Below are 13,887 nucleotides of genomic sequence, written 5' to 3' on the forward strand. Positions count from 1 at the left end.
CTGATCCACCGGGAGGGCCTGGCCGTGGACCGGGTCGCGGGGGCGTTGATCCCCGGAATACCCTCCAGATAGACTTCATGTAGCAAAATAAGGATGAGTTGCTTCCAATGGCACCTTTCCCTGAGGACCACCACAAGTGTGATCTCTCCGGTGACCATGAACAACGTCACTCTCATTTCTTGTCTCTCTATCTCTCTATTATCCTCTACTAGTATATATTACGTGCTTGTTATCACAGATAAGATAAGAAGTTGACTGATGTGTGAGGTGTGTCAGTTTCTCGTGTGTACCCGACTGGTGGCAAGCTATATCTCTTCCATTCCCACCATTTCCTCCTCTTCTTATCTTATCTGCAACAAGGTGATTAAAGAAAAGTAAGGTGACGCTCTGGGTAAGGCAGCTGAGTCAGTGTAACCTCGGTCGGCGCTGCCTTACCAAGGACTGGTGAGTGCAGGAGAGGCAGTGTGTACACAACAGCTCTGACGAGAGCACCTCCTCTCTACTTCCAAGAACAACACGTAGGGAGATTTGGTATGTCCTGTTTATTATCCGCGACCCCCTTAAGTCTACAGTGTTTTGTGCGATACGTCAAAGAGGATTACGTTTAGTGGTTCTTTCATAGAAACGAATGTGTTGCGTTGCCATACTTAAGCTCAAGAAGGTGGCATTGTGTGGAAAATTACTACATTTTTAATAAACGCTAAATCCGTGTGTCATTTATTGCTTGTGCGTGGAGCTGTGATATTTGTGGAAAAAGTATAACACTGACTGCTCCCTCAACATAACTTCTTCGAGTGTTGGTCTGTGTTTGTTCATTTACTACCAGTGTCATTTAAGAATAATGAGCATAATTTCAAGTATGCAAGTGAAGGTATTGAGTGCAGCGATAGTAGCAGTATTGTGGTCTACAGCTTCACCTGTCAGGGCCTATAAGGCCTTAGACTACGAGTATCTACATGAGCTACATAATGGTTCGTCAATAAAGTCCTATGGGGATCTGTCTCCTACATACAGTGTTGCGTACACCACTCGGATGTATAACGCAACATTGCATAAATGTCGGTGTTTGGGGGACCAAGTGTGGGATGGGTGGAGGTGCTTGAATACCTCGACCATTGTGGTAGTGCATAACCCCATCACAAAACACATTATTGCAGTCCAGACGAGAGAATTTGGTAATGTGGAGACCGGGTTGCCGCAGTGTGCTGCGGGTGAGGTCCTTGCATTACTCGACTCAAACCGGGGCTCTGTGCAACAGTTTTCCCTTCTGGACTCTGGATACTTATACTGGCAACAGCGCCAATATGAAAAGTATTGTATTGATCACACAATGGATAATAATGGGGAACCACTCTCTTGGGAGGCGCTTGTATGTCTTCCACCGCCGAAGGTGCCCCTTTGCTGTCCCCAGGGTCCAGGCCTCGCACCAAACTATTCATGTGCTACCCATTTCGGTCAAGTCATTATCGCACCGCCTGTCATGGTAGATGGGGTGCTTACAGACTGGCCGGCAGGAGTAAATGGAGATATCATCAACGTAACCTGTAAAGGACTTCAAGAACTGGTAAATCTAAGTTTGAACAATCTTGAGATTCATCTTAACTATCAGTCAGGTAATGTTTCATTAGTGTGGTCGTCAACCAATTTACAAGGAGCTAAGCAACAAGATTTCTGCGTGTCTGTGGAGGAAGGAAGAGAGGATTATATTGTCAAAACCTGCTATGAGGACCCTGTTGCTAGCCACTACACACAGTGTAGTAATGCCACCTGCGTGCGGAAGTGTTGTCCAGAAAGTCAGTTAATAGTTGGCTACAGCTGTGACGATGCCATATACGAAAGTGAATTTTGGAACCCTACATTTTATGATCCTGACAGTGTGTCCCAAATAGTACCCTCACCATCGGGTCTAAAAATTGTTTATGGATTTCCACTATGTGAGAATTTTTTTGTGATTGGAGATTTTGAGTCAGAAAATACCAATATTTCTTTGCTGAATGATGGGTATCTCTACGCCTCAGGATACAAGGACGCGTATCCGCCTGATCGTTACTGCCTGGATAAGTTCCGTATAGAACCCTCAGCTTCCACTCAGGCATTGCTGTGCTTCGATGACAACACTGAGGCGTCGACTTGCAGCAAAGTGAGGAGCTACCTGTACCCGAGTCTCCTGTTGGTCTCATGTATGTTCCTCAGCTTGACACTGGCGGCGTACGCCAGTTTGGCTGAGCTGAGAAACAAGTTACACGGAAAATGTTTGCTCTCTCTTGTCTCATCACTTCTCATCGCCTACATCTTGCTCGCCAGTATATTCCTCACCAAAGTTAATATTTCCACTGGAATCTGCAGAACCATAGGTAAATATTTAAGCTGTTTCATTTGTTGGTAGGTGGAATTTATTTTTCAGGGAAAAAATATGTCTCTTGACGTCTCAGCAAAATGAGTCACTGTTACTACATATTACAGGACGTGTGGTCCTGTGAGTCAGCGGAAACACTGCACTTACAGGGTCAATGTATTACTAAGAAACCCGTCCTCTTTCATGACGGGTTTGGGATATTGGCAGTTTGGAGGGATATGTTGTGTATCTTTATACGTATATGCTTCTAAACTGTTGTATTCTGAGCACCTCTGCAAAAGCAGTAATAATGTGTGAGTGTGGTGAAAGTGTTGAATGATGATGAAAGTATTTTCTTTTTGGGGATTTTCTTTCTTTTTTGGGTCACCCTGCCTCGGTGGGAGACGAGCGACTTGTTGAAAAAAAAAAATATATATATATATATATTCGTAGGTTCGAGTCTCCTTCAGCCAGAGATCAGTGTTTGTGTATATTTCGCCTGCTCTCGCGGATTCCTTGCATATATATATATATATATATATATATATATATATATATATATATATATATATATATATATATATATATATATATATATATATATGTATGTATATATATATATATATATATATATATATATATATATATATATATATATATATATATATATATATATATATATATATATATATATATATATATATATGTTGTGCCGAATATGTAAAACTGGTCAATTAGCAAGAACTCATTTAAAATTAAGTCCTTTCTAAAATTTTATCTTATACGTTTAAAGATATATTTTTTCCATTAATGTTGATGTAAAAATTTATAATTTTGCACCAAAAGGAACTTAGAAAACTTACCTAACCTTATCATAACAAGCGCAATTTATTTTAGCCTAACACAACTAAATATATTTTAGATTTGTTTACAATAATTTAATACTAAACAAACACAGTGAAATATATTTTTGTCGTTAGGTTCAGAATGATTTAGGCGAAATTATTGCATACACAAATTTTCACTTGTCCTATATGGCAAGATGAGCGTTGCTATTTAAGCCAAGATCGCAAGTTCTGCCTATTCGGCACTACACACACACACACACACACATATATATATATAGATATATATATATATATATATATATATATATATATATATATATATATATATATATATATATATATATATATATATATATATATATATATAGTATATTATATTATATTAATGTATCCACGAACAAATGGTTTTTAGCAAATAACAGCTCTAATGGCCAAGACTCGAACCCTAGAGCTTTAACACGCCACCCTTGTAGCCTGTGAAAATTCGAGACGCCCTAAACCACTGAACCATCAACTGCCACAGCGACGTATGTGTCTGCAACAGGAGTGACAGGTCTAGTGCTACTAAGCACCTGTTGTATATGAAATCGATGATTCAGTGGTTTAGGGCGTCTCGAATTTTCACAGGCTACAATGGTGGCATGTTAAAGCTCGAGGGTTCGAGTCTCGACCAGTGCAGTTGTTATTTGCATATATATGTGAAGGTGTGCAACAGGGGGAGCCCTCTTGCCTCCTTTCTTTTCTGTCTGATCATCAAGGGGATCACAGAAACACTCCAGTGAGCTCAATATTTGGTTCTTGGATGATGGTACCCTAGATGGCACTACAAAATCTCTCCTAGAGGACATTAGGAAAAAATAAAAGACCTATCTTTAAACCCCACCAAATGCAAAATAGTTCCTACCAACCGCCAGATCATTGAGGAGTATGAGCCATCGATTCAGTCAACAGCATTATCCTTGTAATCATGTTGGTAGAATTGCCGACAATATGTAAAAGTAAAAGGACACAAGTGCAACAAATGTGACATTTTTATTTTGGCAACGTTTCAGATTAACGGCTTGACAAAGTTCCTGGAGAGCAAAACGTTGCCATAATAAAAATGTCACATTAGTTGTACTTGTGTTCTTTTACTTTACAGCATTATCCTTGGTGTAGCTCTTGGGTCCAATGCTTCTGATCTGATTCTAGGAAAAAAATTCAGACCACAGGATGATGGAAGGCAAGATGCAAGAGAGTGATGCATATGACGTCTTCTACCCACTCACCAGGTGCCTGTCCCTCCCAAAACTGACTTTTTGAGGAACTCTCCCAGCCTTCGACAGTCCAAAACTCAAGGAATATCACTCTCTGCTAAAGACCATGCTACAGAGTGTACTGGAGATGGACAGTCAGGCTTGGGGGGGGGGAGGTGGATTGTATTATATGCTTTCTTATCCTCCTCCAATGCATCAGACGAGCTTGTGAACGAAATTCTATCAGACAACCTTGAGGATTTAGCAGGAATACAGGATCCAAGCTTCACCAGTGTTATTACCGAGTGGGAGAATCTCGCTACTCCAGCACTGGCTTACAAACTGTTCAGATGTGATGGCTCCAGTGCTGAAAAGGTGCATAACAACATGCTCATGGCTGCAACATCCAACAGCAAGATTGCCCATCTTCAAACTGTGAGTTCACAACACTTTGAGGACTTCCTCCTAACAGTTCCCATATCGGCAATGGAAAGGTGCCTCGACCCACAGAATCTCCATATTGCAGTAGCTCTTCATGATCCACTGTAGCACATTCCTATTATCTCTCTCCTCACTCCCATTACCTTGTTTTTAGAACTGTAGTAAATTTGTGAGACAGAATTTACCATCTTTAAACCATGCTTACTGTTGTTTATGAACCAGCTCTTCTTCAAGTGCTCCACTTCTCTTCTACTGGAAGATTTTCCTCCACAACCTTCCATACTATGCATCTCAGTAACACTGCCATGTAATTTAATGTTAACTGCCTGTAGCTCTTCTTAAATACTGGAACTACATCTGCTGTTTTTCACACCTCTGGCAGTTGTCCTGTATTAATTCACTTGCTGAAGACTGAGTCTTGTAGCTTCCGCTCCGTCTCCCAGAACTCATGGAGAGATGCTCTGTTACCATAGTTTTAGAGGTATCTAGCTCTCTCATATCAAATCAAATCAAATCAAGTTTATTCTTTATAAAGACTACAATGTGGGGTTTACATATTATAGGATATTGTGTGGTTTATATATTATATAAAACTAATTACAGAGAGGGCCACTATCACACTCTCCAATACTCGCTAGTTTTTTTCACCTCTTCTTCTGTTATTTGCATTGTGTCCATTACTCATTGATGCACGTTTTTTGGACTCTCTGATAATGACTGTTTCCTTTGAAAATACCCTCTTAAATCTTTTGTTCGGCTTTATTACCCAATCATTCACTGTTGTCTTTCTTCTGGTGTGGCTGTATAACAATTATGGTTAGGGTTTGTGTTCTGATGCTATGTTATTCTGCCTCTTTGAACACCTCGGTAAACAATTAGCTTACTTCATTCTTGCTTCTCTTCCTTGGTATGAGTTTCTCTTCCTCCTGACACTTTCCACCTACATGCTCCATAATTTCATCGTTTTTCCATGTAGTTCCCTTTCCCACTTCACTCTATTCAGGAATTGCCTTATGCTTCACAGTCTCCTCTTTCGAAGACAGTTTTCTCCCTTCCTTCCTTCCTTCCTTCCTTCCTTCCTTCCTTCTTGCGCTGTGCTTCTCTCCAGGTTCATTCCCACAAAATATTCGAAAGTCAGTACCTCGCAGTCATATTCAATGCTCCTCTACGTCACTCACTTAGAATCAACCTTAGTGGTTTATTCCATTTTTGCGTTTCCTCTGTCCTCTGATTGTGACCAGATCTACCTGGAGTTCAGGTATCATAACTTTGGGGTCCAGTCACTGGACCTATTATGTACCTTTGTAATCTTTTGACTACCGCCCACAGGATGGGTATGGGGTGCATAATAAAGATATTAAACTAACCTCTGTCCTGTCTCAATCTGATTATTGGCAGGTAAGACAGCATTTGTTGTCACCTTTGTGAGCTTTGTACCTGTGAGCATTATTATGTTTAGGGATGTTTCCATGATCCATTCTCTCCATTCGTAACTCTTGTTTTTATTCCGTCTATGTTTGTATTTCATGCTTTCAGATTTGTTTCTTTCGTTCTGCTTTTCTGGCACCTGGTCCGTGCCTATATGTACGGGCAGTGGATGGGGTATAGGGAGAAATTGGGGCTGGGGATAAAAATGTAGGTTGGTTGTGGTTGAGATGAGGAGTGGAAATAAGAAAAGTTCCTGCAGTGGAAAGGGTTAGGAATGGCGGTGTAGATCAAGGTTCCCCAAAGTGGTCAATATGGACCTCTAAGGGTCGATGGAACTATCGAAGGGTTGATAAGTTGCTGGGGGCCAAACGGGAGTCAGTACATTGTTAAAGCTGGTTTTACCCAAGCAAATGCAATTCTAACTAAACAGAGGAACAGGCTAAACTTGGGAGAGTGTAGTGACTCACCACGTAGTGACTCACCACGTAGTGACTCACCACGTAGTGACTCACCACGTAGTGACTCACCACTGACACTCATCAATTACCAATCAAATATCAGTGTTCTTTCCATTAATGTTATCAACAGTTTCGGTAAAAAAGGGTATATAAAATCATATAATTTTCATAAATTAATTATTACCTATTTTTTATGAAATCATTAGTAGTACTACCTCTTATTTGTATTCACAGTAATATTAGTTACAGTACTGTTTATTAAATTATTTTCACATAATAAATGTTTGGGGGTCGATGAGCAGTCTGAAACTTGATGAAGTTAGTTAGTTAGTTTAATATGTTTATTATGCACCCCATACCCATCCTGTGGGCGGTAGTCAAAAGATTACAGAGGTACATAATTGGTCCAGGGACTGGACTCCAAAGTTTTGATAGCTGAGCAAGTTACAGAGGTAATGAACTCACAATTTACAAAGGTAATGAACTCACAATTTACAAAGGTAATGAACTCACAATTTACAAAGGTAATGAACTCCAGGTAAGTCTGGTCACAATCATGACAAGTTACAAAGGTATTTACAGATTACAGAGGTACGTAATGGGTCCAGGGACTGGGCCCCAAAGTTTTGATAGCTGAACTAGGTACAAAGGTAATGAGCTCACAAGTTACAAAGGTAATGAATTCTGTAGAATGGTTACTTACGTTTATACTTTGGCTACAATCATGAACAAATTATAGAGTAATGAGCAATTCACACTTCCACACCCGGTCACAACTGTAATGAGTTATTGGTGCAAATATTGATTGTTGAGTCACACACACAACACACACACACACACACACACACACACACACACACACACACACACACACACACACACACACACACACACACACACACACACACACACACACACTTTAGTTTAATATCTTTATGCACCCCATACCCATCCTGTGGGCGGTAGTCAAAAGATTACAAAGGTACATAATGGGTCCAGTGACTGGACCCCAAAGTTATGATAGCTGAACTAGTTACAAAGGTAATGAACTCCAGGTAGATCTGGTCACTAATCATGGCAAGTTACAGAGGTAATTAATCAGCTTCACTCCTATACATGGTTACAGTCATGAACAAATTACAAAGTAATGAACCACTGATACGTCCACACCTGGTCACAATTGTAATGAGTTATAAATACAAATATTAAGTGGATCATACACCCACACTAGTGCGCGCGCGCACATACACACACTTGATGAAGGTGTTGATGATCTGAAGAGTTTGTGGAGCTCTGATGTAGATGAACGAGGATTGAGGTGTGGGTTAGTGTTGTTGGGTGGGTAGTAGTGGGGTAGGGGGGAGTTGAAGCAAATACTGTGGGGAGGTGGGAATGGTGTTCCCTATGAGGATGAGCTTCCTCAGTGTGAGACTGAACATGACACACTCACCTTTTTTCCCCCTCGTTAATTCTATGATTCACTTCATCCTTCATAGACTCATCTGCTGACACATCCACTCCTAAATATCTGAACACATTCACCTACTCCATACTCTCACCTTACTCTTCCCTATATTCACTTTTAATTTCCTTCCTTTACACACCCTACCAAACTCATAAACCAACCTCTGCAAGTTCTCTTCAGAATCTCCCCCAAAGCACAGTGTCATCAGCAAAGAGCAACTGTGACAACTCCCACTTTGCGTTAGATTCTTTATCTTTTAACCCCACACCTCTTGCCAACACCCGAGCATTCACTTCTAAGAACATAAGAAAATAGGAACACTGCAGCAGGCCTGTTGGCCCATACTAGGCAGGTCCTTCACAATCCATCCCACTAATAGGATATTTGCCCAACCAAATATATTGAACAACCATGGTGACATCACACATCCATGCCTAAGGCCTACTTTTACTGTGAAATAATCTCCCTCTTGCCTACATACTCTAACCTGAGCCTCATTATCCTCGTAAAAACTGTTCACAGCTTTCAATAGCCTACGTCCTATTCCATACATTTGCAACATCTGCCACATGGCCCCCTATCCACCTTGTCATATGCCTTTTCAAATCCATAAATGTCACAAATGCCTCTTTACCCTTATCTAAATACTGGTCACCTATATGTTTCACTGTAAACACTTGGTCTACACACCCCCTACCTTTCCTAAAGCCTCCTTGTTCATCTGCTATCCTGCTCTCCGTCTTACTCTTAATTCTTTCAATAATAACTCTACCATACACTTTACCAGGTATACTCAACAGACTTATTCCCCTATAATTTTTACACTCTCTTTTGTTCCCTTTCCCTTTATACTAAGGAATTATGCATACTCTTTGTCAATCATTACGTACCTTATCCTCTTCCATACAATTATTAAATAAAAACACTAGCTACTCCAAAAATATATCCCCACCTGCTTTTAACATTTCTATCTTTATCCCATCAATCCCAGCTGCTTTACCCCCTTTCATTCTACTCACTGCCCCACGCACCTCCCCCACAATCACAATTGGTTCTTCCTCACTCCTATAAGACGTTATTCCTCCTTGCTCTATACACACAATCACAGCTTCTCTATCCTCATCAACATTTAACAATTCCTCAAAATATTCCCTCTACCTTCCCTATACCTTTAACTCTCCATTCAATAATTCTCCTCTCCTATTTTTGTCCAACAAATCCATTCTTTCCCTAGGCTTTCTCAACTTATTAATCTCACTCCAAAATTTTTCTTATTTTTAGCAAAATTTGTTGATAACATCTTACCCACTTTCTCATTTGCTCTCTTTTTGCATTGCTTCACCACTCTCTTAACCTCTCTTTTTCTCTCCATATACTCCTCCCTCCTTGCATCACTTATACTATGTAAAAACCTCTCATATGCTAACTTTTTCTCCCTTATTACTCTCTTTACATCATCATGCCACCAATCGCTCCTCTTCTCTCCTGCACCCACTTTCCTGTAACCACAAACTTCTGCTGAACATTCTAACACTATATTCTTAAACTTTCCCCATACATCTTCGACCCCATTACCTATACTCTCATTAGCCCATCTATCCTCCAATAGTTTCTTATATCTTACCCTAACTGCCTCCTCCTTTAGTTTATAAATCTTCACTTCTCTCTTACTGGCCGTTTCCATTCTCCTTGTATCTCATCTACCTTTTACTCTCAGTGTAGCTACAACTAGAAAGTGATCTGATATATCTTTGGCCCCTCTATAAACATGTACATCCTGAAGTCTACTCAACAGTCTTTTATCTACCAATACATAATCCAACAAACTACTGTCATTTCGCCCTACATCATATCTTGTATACTTATTTATGCTCTTTTTCTTAAAATATAAATTATGTATAAAATAAAAAATGTGTTACCTATAAAATAAAAAATGCTCCCCGTTATCATTTACACCTGGCACCCCAAACTTACCTACCACATCCTCTCTAAACGTTTCTCCTACTTTAGCATTTAGGTCCCTTACCACAATTACTCTCTCACTTGACTCAAAAGTTCCTACACACTCGTAACATCTCCCAAAATCTCTCTCTCTCCTCTACACTCCGTTCTTCTCCAGGTGCATACGCGCTTATTATAACCTTTCCGAAAATAAAAAAGGCACAATACCGTGACTGGAACGATACACAAATAACCCGCACATAAAAGAGAGAAGCTTACGACGACGTTTCGGTCCGACTCGGACCATTTACAAAGTCACACTGTGACGTCGTCGTAAGCTTCTTTCTTTTGTGTGCGGGTTATTTGTGTATAACCTTTCCGCATTCGACCCTTATTTTAATCCACGTAATCCTTGAATTTATACATTTATATTCCTTCTCTCTCCATAACTGATCCTTCAACATTATTGCTACCCCTTCCTTAGCTCTAACTCTCTCAGCTACTCCTGACTTAATCCTATTTATTTCTCCCCACTGAAACTCCCCTACCTCCTTCAGCTTTGTTTCACTTAGTGCCAGGACATCCAACTTTTTTTCATTGATAACATTAGCAATCATCTCTTTCTTATCATCCGCACTTCATCCACGCACATTCAAACATCTCAATTTTATAAGGGTTTTCTTTTCCTTGTTTTTAGTAATTTATACAGGAGAAGGGGTTACTAGACCATTGCTCCCGGCATCTAGTCGCCTCCTACGACAAGCATGGCTTACGGAGGAAGAATTCTGTTCCACTTCCCCATGGAGATAAGCAGAAATAAACAAGGACGAGAACTAGGAAGAAAATAGAAGAAAACACAGAGGGGTTATATATATATATATATATATATATATATATATATATATATATATATATATATATATATATATATATATATATATATATATATATATATATATATATATACATATATATATATGTATCTATATATATGCTTGTACATGCATGTGTAGTGTGACCTAAGTGTAAGTAGAAGTAGCAATACATACCTGCAACCTTGCAAGTTTATGAGACAGAAAAAGACACCAGCAATCCTATCATCACGCAAAACAATTACAGGCTTAAGTTTCACACTCATTTGATTGGACGGTAGTACCTCCCTGGGTGGTTGCTGTCTACCAACCTACTACCACAGGACGGTAGTACCTCCCTGGGTGGTTGCTGTCTACCAACCTACTACCACAGGACGGTAGTACATCCCTGGGTGGTTGCTGTCTACCAACCTACTACCACAGGACGGTAGTACCTCCCTGGGTGGTTGCTGTCTACCAACCTACTACCACAGGACGGTAGTACATCCCTGGGTGGTTGCTGTCTACCAACCTACTACCACAGGACGGTAGTACCTCCCTGGGTGGTTGCTGTCTACCAACCTACTACCACAGGACGGTAGTACATCCCTGGGTGGTTGCTGTCTACCAACCTACTACCACAGGACGGTAGTACCTCCCTGGGTGGTTGCTGTCTACCAACCTACTACCACAGGACGGTAGTACCTCCCTGGGTGGTTGCTGTCTACCAACCTACTACCACAGGACGGTAGTACCTCCCTGGGTGGTTGCTGTCTACCAACCTACTACCACAGGACGGTAGTACCTCCCTGGGTGGTTGCTGTCTACCAACCTACTACCACAGGACGGTAGTACCTCCCTGGGTGGTTGCTGTCTACCAACCTACTACCACAGGACGGTAGTACCTCCCTGGGTGGTTGCTGTCTACCAACCTACTACCACAGGACGGTAGTACCTCCCTGGGAGGTCGCTGTCTACCAACCTACTACCACAGGACGGTAGTACCACCCTGGGTGGTTGCTGTCTACCAACCTACTACCACAGGACGGTAGTACCTCCCTGGGAGGTCGCTGTCTACCAACCTACTACCACAGGACGGTAGTACCACCCTGGGTGGTTGCTGTCTACCAACCTACTACCACAGGACGGTAGTACCTCCCTGGGTGGTTGCTGTCTACCAACCTACTACCACAGGACGGTAGTACCACCCTGGGTGGTTGCTGTCTACCAACCTACTACCACAGGACGGTAGTACCTCCCTGGGTGGTTGCTGTCTACCAACCTACTACCACAGGACGGTAGTACCTCCCTGGGTGGTTGCTGTCTACCAACCTACTACCACAGGACGGTAGTACCTCCCTGGGTGGTTGCTGTCTACCAACCTACTACCACAGGACGGTAGTACCTCCCTGGGTGGTTGCTGTCTACCAACCTACTACCACAGGACGGTAGTACCTCCCTGGGTGGTTGCTGTCTACCAACCTACTATCACAGGACGGTAGTACCTCCCTGGGTGGTTGCTGTCTACCAACCTACTACCACAGGACGGTAGTACCTCCCTGGGTGGTTGCTGTCTACCAACCTACTACCACAGGACGGTAGTACCTCCCTGGGTGGTTGCTGTCTACCAACCTACTACCACAGGACGGTAGTACCTCCCTGGGTGGTTGCTGTCTACCAACCTACTACCACAGGACGGTAGTACCTCCCTGGGTGGTTGCTGTCTACCAACCTACTACCACAGGACGGTAGTACCTCCCTGGGTGGTTGCTGTCTACCAACCTACTACCACAGGACGGTAGTACCTCCCTGGGCGGTTGCTGTCTACCAACCTACTACCACAGGACGGTAGTACCTCCCTGGGTGGTTGCTGTCTACCAACCTACTACCACAGGACGGTAGTACCTCCCTGGGTGGTTGCTGTCTACCAACCTACTACCACAGGACGGTAGTACCTCCCTGGGTGGGTGCTGTCTACCAACCTACTACCACAGGACGGTAGTACCCCCCTGGGTGGTTGCTGTCTACCAACCTACTATCACAGGACGGTAGTACCTCCCTGGGTGGTTGCTGTCTACCAACCTACTATCACAGGACGGTAGTACCTCCCTGGGTGGTTGCTGTCTACCAACCTACTACCACAGGACGGTAGTACCTCCCTGGGTGGTTGCTGTCTACCAGCCTACTACCACAGGACGGTAGTACCTCCCTGGGTGGTTGCTGTCTACCAACCTACTACCACAGGACGGTAGTACCTCCCTGGGTGGTTGCTGTCTACCAACCTACTACCACAGGACGGTAGTACCTCCCTGGGTGGTTGCTGTCTACCAACCTACTACCACAGGACGGTAGTACCTCCCTGGGTGGTTGCTGTCTACCAACCTACTACCACAGGACGGTAGTACCTCCCTGGGTGGTTGCTGTCTACCAACCTACTATCACAGGACGGTAGTACCTCCCTGGGTGGTTGCTGTCTACCAACCTACTACCACAGGACGGTAGTACCTCCCTGGGTGGTTGCTGTCTACCAACCTACTACCACAGGACGGTAGTACCTCCCTGGGTGGTTGCTGTCTACCAACCTACTACCACAGGACGGTAGTACCTCCCTGGGTGGTTGCTGTCTACCAACCTAATACCACAGGACGGTAGTACCTCCCTGGGTGGTTGCTGTCTACCAACCTACTACCACAGGACGGTAGTACCTCCCTGGGTGGTTGCTGTCTACCAACCTACTACCACAGGACGGTAGTACCTCCCTGGGTGTTTGTTGTCTACCAACCTACTACCACAGGACGGTAGTACCTCCCTGGGTGGTTGCTGTCTACCAACCTACTACCACAGAACGGTAGTACCTCCCTGGGTGGTTGCTGTCTACCAACCTA

The 13,887-nt window shown here is 42.7% G+C and overlaps 1 protein-coding gene across 1 annotated transcript in view; it reads left to right on the top strand.

Annotated features, from left to right (window-relative positions):
- The first annotated feature begins 295 nt into the window (after positions 1–295).
- LOC128689909 (uncharacterized) overlaps positions 296–13,887 on the top strand; it is a 361,331-nt gene continuing 347,739 nt past the window's right edge. The window contains exon 1 of the mRNA XM_070088675.1: positions 296–2,354. Within this exon, the coding sequence (XP_069944776.1) occupies positions 842–2,354 (1,513 nt within the window). The 5' untranslated portion in view covers positions 296–841. The remainder of the gene's footprint in view (positions 2,355–13,887) is intronic.

Source organism: Cherax quadricarinatus, chromosome 25, assembly GCF_038502225.1.
Source record: "Cherax quadricarinatus isolate ZL_2023a chromosome 25, ASM3850222v1, whole genome shotgun sequence".
NCBI lineage: Eukaryota > Metazoa > Arthropoda > Malacostraca > Decapoda > Parastacidae > Cherax > Cherax quadricarinatus.